Consider the following 7,413-nt stretch of genomic DNA (forward strand, 5'->3'; position numbering starts at 1 on the left):
TCTGTTGTCCAGGCTGGAGTGCAGTGATGTGATAATAGGTCACTGCAGCCTTGAACTCCTATGCTCAAGCGATCTTCCCACTTCCCGAGTAGCTAAGACTACAAGCAAGTGCCACCACGCCCAGTTAATTTTTTTTTTTTTAATTTTTCTGTAGATACAGGATCTCACTATGTTGCTCAGGCTGGTCTCAAACTCCTGGGCTCAAGTGATCCTCTCGCCTTGGCCTCCCAAATGCTGGGATTACCAGTGTGAGCCACTGTGCCCAGTCTACAGTAAAAAAATCTTTTAAAAAGAGGACAACAGGCAAGAATATATAGGAAAATTAGATCAATCCAGGTCTAATATCCAAACAAATTCTAGAAAGTGAGAATACAGAAACAGGAGGGAAGAAAATTATTACGTTTCACAGAACTAATGGGTATATTCAAGTGTATGAAAATTCATCAGGCCATATACACTTACAATTTTAGCATTTATCTGTAAATTCAGAAGAAAGCGAAAATCCTATCTAAAAAGGTTTTCAAAATCATACGCTATGGGCATACAATATAGTAAAAAAAGTAACACATACTTGGGTTCAAGTCTCTCAGTAGCTGATATTCCAAAAGTTACTAACCTCAGAGTACTTATTTAACAAGATTACATAATAGAACAAAAGTGAGAATGCCTAGCAAGAGTGAGCACCTAATAAATGCTAAGTTTCCATTTACAGAAAGGCAGAATTTAACACTTACCCAAAGGAAGGCAAGACTCTGCGTGGTTGATCTCGGGTTACTGTCACTCTGATCTTTGGATAGTCACTTATTCCATTAGGAGATTTATTACCTATTTTAAAAATGCATTTGTAATTGTGGGGGAAAAAAATGCCTGTGAACAGTCAGCATTAGGAAAGAAAATCTGTGAGCAATCTATATTGTAGAGCTAAATATCTTGTTTTTCAAATTCTATTAATAGCACAGGAGTCCAGCAAAAATTGTGTAAAAGTTTAAGGAAAGCAATAGGGCTTAGTTTGTCTTTGGTTTCAGATAGGCAATAACAGAATTCGCTGCAAGCTTTTCTAGTTTTGCTTGGTGGGACTGACCACAGGCCATGAAGAACTCAAAGACTGCAACTCTCTGTAATCCTATCAACTTGAGTATATTGTTCAAATTAAGTTTCTTCTTACCAAGAAAACAGAAGTATTTTAAAATAAAAACCAGCCATATGTCACTACATTTCACTGGAAGCTTTCAACTATTGTGAGATAGTTACTATCATTCAAAAGAGGGCGATCAAAATTTCATCAGCCACCTTCTCTTCAGGAGCTACTACAGGTGCTTGGAGTACCTGAGAAGTCCAAAATGCAAAAAGCTCTGAAACTGAAAATTTTTTCCAAGTCAGTTGCAGCAAAAACCTAAACTGACCTTAATTCATGTTTATAAATCCTGACTTGAAGCAATATGAAGCTAGTCCTTATTTATCTCACCTAGTATGAATACTATTTAATTGCAGAAATATCCATGTTTGATTACAGAGTTCTATTCCAGATCCCAATGGAGTTTATTATAATATTCAACAAATATATCTAAAATATAAAAAATTCTGAATTCCCAAACACATCTGGCCTCCAAGGGTTTCACATAAGAGATTGTGGACTTCTTTATACAAGAAACCTGCTCCAGGAATACCTGTGTTTCTCAGACTAGGGTATACAAACCCACAGAAATACAGTACTGGCACTTCAAACACAAGATAAATCTACCATCCTTCATATATGTCAATTTTAATGGTAAATAATTTTAAACATTTAAATATTCAAACAATATGAACAGATGATATTCAATTTACATTAACTTTTTCAATGAAATAAAAAACTTCAAAGAAATATCATCTTGGTTCTAAATCCTTTAGAACTAGATTCTCAGACACAGGGGTATGCGTTTACTCTCCTTTGCTCTTCTCTGCCACCAGAGGTATTTTACTAAAAAAGTTTGAGAAGAGCAACTCTATGGTTTTTATCACTTCCTTAGCTCCTTCCACTTTTGACTTTTGAACCTATTTCTCTAAAGCTCATTTTCCCTAACTTCCTCCCCTTCCTCTCAAATTTTATAAGCCTGGCTGTGTGGCAGACATCACAATTATTTCTCAGGACTCTGGCTTCTTTCCACAAAGTCCCCATCATAGCACTTTGGATAGTACATGTATATACAATAATCACAATTCAATTTCAGGATCTAAGGATGATATGGAAGTCCCTAATCCATAAAACTGTGAGAACTGGGAGCCTGAGGCTACTCCCAACTGGATGATAAACTCCTCAAGGGCAGGGACAAGGTTTCATTGTTTTGTTATTTCTAGTAACTTACCACAGTAAGCTCTCAGAAAATGGGTATTTGAGGTTTTTTTTTAAAATGAATGAACCTTGATCTAAGTCACATTAAGGACACTGATAACACAAATAGAAAACACAACAATAAATTCAAAAACAATAATTCTAAAGGAAAGCTATTTGCTTTTTAGAATGGTAGAAAGAATATGTCTTTGTTCTCATCCCAATACAAATCAATGTTTTCCTTTCATAGTCTCAAAACTTAGGGAAAAATGGCAAGGAGGAGGTAGGGGGATGCAGAAATATTTCTGACCACCTCACCCAGTTTCAGCATGTTGTTCCAGGATCCAGAACCTGTCAGTTCACAAGATGAAGAGTTCGAAAATACCTTAAAATGAAACAGAATCACCTCTGTATCATCTAAACTTTATAATTTAAATAAGTTTCTAATATGAAAAGATCACTCCATTGATAATCATTTTCTTAGCTGGCTCACAGAAGAGATACCATCATCAGTCAGACCAAAGGTTTAATTTGTTAAGACTCAAAATGATATAAAAAATAACAATTTCAAGTTCTTCACACATACTTAAATAAGAAAAGCAAATGTAATAATATTAGGCACCTTATAAATACTTTTTAAATCTTTAACTTCTTAACCTTTATAATCATAGCTAATAAAGGCATGAATATTTCTGGAAAGAAGTCATTCTACACATTAATTCCCAAAAAAGTGAATATTTGTAAAATTTAACTTTAATGATTAAGTACAAAGATCAGTAGCCCCAAAGGAACCCCATCCCCACTGACCTCTCCTGAAGAGGCCACATTCCGTGTTCCATTACAAGCTGAAGTTACCATGGGCTTTGTGGTCAGCTGGAATGGGAATCCAAATAAGCTGGCAGCATTGTAGAGACTGTTTTTCACTTGGTGAATAAAGCAATCTAGAAAGTGTCAACAAACTATGAATATAGTAATAAACTTCCAGAAAAAAAATAAAATTATATTTTGGAAAGAACCTCCCTCAATTTTTTTTTTTTTTTTTTTTTTGAGACAGAGTCTCACTTTGTTGCCCGGGCTAGAGTGAGTGCCATGGCGTCAGCCTAGCTCACAGCAACCTCAAACTCCTGGGCTCAAGCGATCCTTCTGCCTCAGCCTCCCGAGTAGCTGGGACTACAGGCATGCGCCACCATGCCCGGCTAATTTTTTCTCTATATATATATTTTTAGTTGTCCAGATCATTTCTTTCTATTTTTTAGTAGAGACAGGGTCTCGCTCTTGCTCAGGCTGGTCTCGAACTCCTGACCTTGAGCAATCCACCCGCCTCGCCCTCCCAGAGTGCTAGGATTACAGGCGTGAGCCACCACGCCCGGCCCCTCAATTTTTATTAAAAGTACTTCTGTCAACCATTGAAATAAAGAGATACCTATAAAAATATTTTTTTTTCTAATTGAATAACTAGAATTCCAATATTATGATTTTTGTTTTGGGCAGTTTTTTCTTTTGTTTTGTTTTGAGGCAAGGTCTCACTCTGTTGCCCAGGCTAGAGTTCACTGTAACCTCAAACTCCTGGGCTCAAGCAATCTTCCTGCCTCAGCCTCCCAAGTAGCTGGGACTACAGGTTCACGCCACCATACTCAGCTAATGTGGGTTTTTTTTTGTAGAGATGGGGTCTTGCTATGTTGCTCAGGCTGGAGATTTTGGGTTTTTTAGTAAAATATCTGGGATGCTACAAAAACATGAAACCATCACTTTAGCAAATCACATCCTGATTCACAAAAAAAAAGTCCTGAAATGGCAGATTTTAAGCAATAAATTCTCTAGAACAGCAGTCCTCAACCTTTTTGACACCAGGGACTGGTTTCGTGGATGACAGTTTTTCCACAGATAGCGGGGGGGTGGGGAGCGGTGGAATGGGTGGGGACCTCACCTCTAGAATATATACATTTTTACCAGAGAGATGAGGGTATAATTAAAAACAATGAGCATGTAGCTACCAGGTATGGTAGAATCCATTTACTCCTTGGTTTGTCCTGACTTCCCAGGCAGGTAACAATACACTGTAGTTGCCCTGAACAACTATTTACTGAGCCCCTATTATATCTTAGCTAGGTGAAGTAAATAAAATATGTAGCTTTTAAACACCTAAAATGAAGCAAATCTATCCCTCTACTAGAGAAGATGTGTTAGAAGCTCTCAGACTCACCCCTCCCCGCCATCAACAATAAAGATTACAAAATAAACAAGGGGAAGAAGGAGACTTCAGTTCTTTCCCTACTTCCTCCTTTTATCACACTACCTCATTCTCACTTCCTCCATGTCTAACTCATCTAAAATTTCCTTTCTAGTGCCTAATTAAGGATATTCTAAAGCACTAGTTTGAGAAAAAGAGACCATCACCTTAGCCACATTCTGTTTCAGAGAAAAATAGCCTGAAATGGTGGCTTTTAAGCCATAAGTGCTCCACAACATATAAAATATAAAGTAAATACTTTCCAGAAAGATAGGGAAATAATTTAAACAAAAGGGAAGATGTGATGGCCAGGTAAAGCAAAATCCAATTTGAAGTAATTTGCTACTAGATAATAGTTAAAAGTACCAAGGTTTGCAAATGAGTTGTTTCTCATTTTAGGAATTAGAGAGACTTCCAGGTTATCCCTCTAATGATGCTGAGGGATATTACATTCTGCTGTGCTTTATAAGTGGGAGAAAAAGAGCTTTAGGGATTGATGCTCAACCCAAAGACTGTCATCTAGATCCCAGAGGACAAGAGGTATTCTTGATAACATAGTAAATACTGGCCACTAAAAAGTATTGTAGTATTTTATTTTCTTACAAATTTTGTCAAAATCTGTGTATTGTCCCTGAGATTACATCAAAAGATCTTACCTATTTTTTAAAAGGAAGGAAAGCAGGCCTGCCTCATCTGTAAAATGGGTACAAGACCACCTTATTTTTCTGAGACTAAACAGATCTCTTAAAATCTCTTTCACCTGTAAGATCATGAGTCTGTAATTCTGAGATCCTCTTTCTTTTACCCTTGCTTTTGTTCTCTCAAAAGCAACCAATAGAGTTGTACCGTCCAATATAGTAGCTCATACCCAGATGTGGTTACTTAAGTTTAAATTATACTAAAATGAAATAAAATTAAAAATTCAGGCCAGGCACAGAAGCTCATACCTATAATCCCAGCACGCTAGGAAGCCGAGGCAGGAAGATCACTTGAAGCCAGGAGTTCCAGACCTGCCTGGGCAATAGCAACACCTGCCTCTACAAAAAAATTAAAAAATTAGCCAGGCATGGTGTCGCCAGCCTATAGTCCTAGCTACTTGGGAGGCTGAGGCAGGAGGATCATTTGAGCCCAGCAGTTTGAAGTTGCAGTGAGCTATGACGATGCCACTGCACTCTAGCCTGGGCAGAAGAGTGAGATCCAGTCTCAAAACAAACAAACAAACAAAAAAAAAACCCACAAATGCAGTTCCTCAAACTGGCCACATTTCACATTTCAAGTGCTCAACAGACATCATCGCAGGAAGTTCTACTGGACAGTGTTAGCGTAGGTAGGAAAGTGAGACATGAGCAGAGGAAGTATGGAACATGCAATATAAACAAAAGGAATACTGAGTAAGAAATTACACTGCAAGATAAGGGCAGCAGTAAGTGTCACAATGTTAGTGTAAGAAAAGTGAGACATGGCCAGGCGCGGTGGCTCACGCCTGTAATCCTAGCTCTCTGGGAGGCTGAGGCGGGCGGATCATTTGAGCTCAGGAGTTCGAAACCAGCCTGAGCAAGAGCGAGACCCGTCTCTACTAAAAATAGAAAGAAATTAATCGGACAACTAAAAATATATAGAAAAAATTAGCCGGGCATGGTGGCACATGCCTGTAATCCCAGCTACTCGGGAGGCTGAGGCAGAAGGATCGCTTGAGCCCAGGAAGTTTGAGGTTGCTGTGAGCTAGGCTGACACCACGGCACTCTAGCCCGGGCAAAAGAGTGAGACTCTGTCTCAAAAAAAAAAGTGAGACATGAGCAGAGAAAATACAAATGCAAGACACATAAACAAGTGGGATGCTGAGTCAGAGAACATACTGTAACAATAATAAAGATAAGGGTAACCACAACTGTCAAAAGAGACATAACAGAAACAACAAAGGGCACATTATACATTATTACAGTTTCCCCCCCTCCCCAATGAGCTTTGAACACCATAATACATCCAGGCCTAACCATATGATGTGAAATCTCCCCAGCAGGAAGGAGACAACATTCCCATTGGTCAAGAAAAAAGAAGAGCCAAGAAGGCTAGGCGCTGTGGCTCGCACCTGTAATCCTAGCACTCTGGGAGGATTGCTTGAGCTCAGGAGTTTGAGACCAGCCTAAGCAAGAGCAAAACCCCACCTCTACGCAAAACAGAAAAATTAGCCAGGCATGGTGGCGCACACCTGTAGCCCCAGCTACTCAGGAGGCTGAGGCAGGAGGATCGCTTGAGCCCAGGAGTTCAAGGTTATGGTGAGCTATGATCACACCACTGTACTCTAATCTGGGTGACAGAGCGAGACTCTGTCTCAAACAAAAAAAAAAAGAAAAAAAAAAGAAGGAAGAGACAAAGTCACAAAGGAGGAGAGGCAAGGCAGAAGAAAAAGGGATGGAACAGAAAACCCAGGGCCACTGTCCACTGAGACATGTGCCTGTTCCTACCTCCTCCTGGAGTGTACTATCACTTGCTAATCCTTCTTGGCAGTCCACCTCCATGTCTGGAGGTGTACTTGCTTAATAAACTTTGCTGCTTGCTGCTTCAAAACTGTCTCTTGCTTTCATTCTCTGATTGTGAGAAGCAAGAACCGAGGAAGAGTTCAACATCTGGTAACAGACAGCACTCTACAGACCTTTACAAACTCTGCTAAAAATATTCTCTCAGCTACTCACTGCTTCCCCCGTGGGTTAGAATCCCTTCTATATAGTTTGCCATTCAGAAAATCATAATACATACTTAATGAAAATGATAGAACGGGTGATCTCTAACACAGAAGTGTGTAAAATAGATGACTACTGTAAATAATCATTTCAGAAACCTATGATGCCGCCAAAGTTTTTTACCACATCCA

At 39.0% G+C, this 7,413-nt stretch overlaps 1 protein-coding gene across 1 annotated transcript in view; it reads right to left on the reverse strand.

The window, feature by feature from the left end:
* Positions 1-7,413, reverse strand: part of SENP2 (SUMO1/sentrin/SMT3 specific peptidase 2) — a 36,180-nt gene that overhangs the window by 23,500 nt on the left and 5,267 nt on the right. Inside the window, exon 3 of the mRNA XM_012641880.1 lies at positions 3,115-3,252. Coding sequence (XP_012497334.1) covers positions 3,115-3,252 — 138 coding nt within the window. The remainder of the gene's footprint in view (positions 1-3,114; positions 3,253-7,413) is intronic.

Source organism: Propithecus coquereli, unplaced genomic scaffold (genome assembly GCF_000956105.1).
Source record: "Propithecus coquereli isolate 6110/MARCELLA unplaced genomic scaffold, Pcoq_1.0 Scaffold10, whole genome shotgun sequence".
In the NCBI taxonomy this organism is placed as follows: Eukaryota; Metazoa; Chordata; class Mammalia; order Primates; family Indriidae; genus Propithecus; species Propithecus coquereli.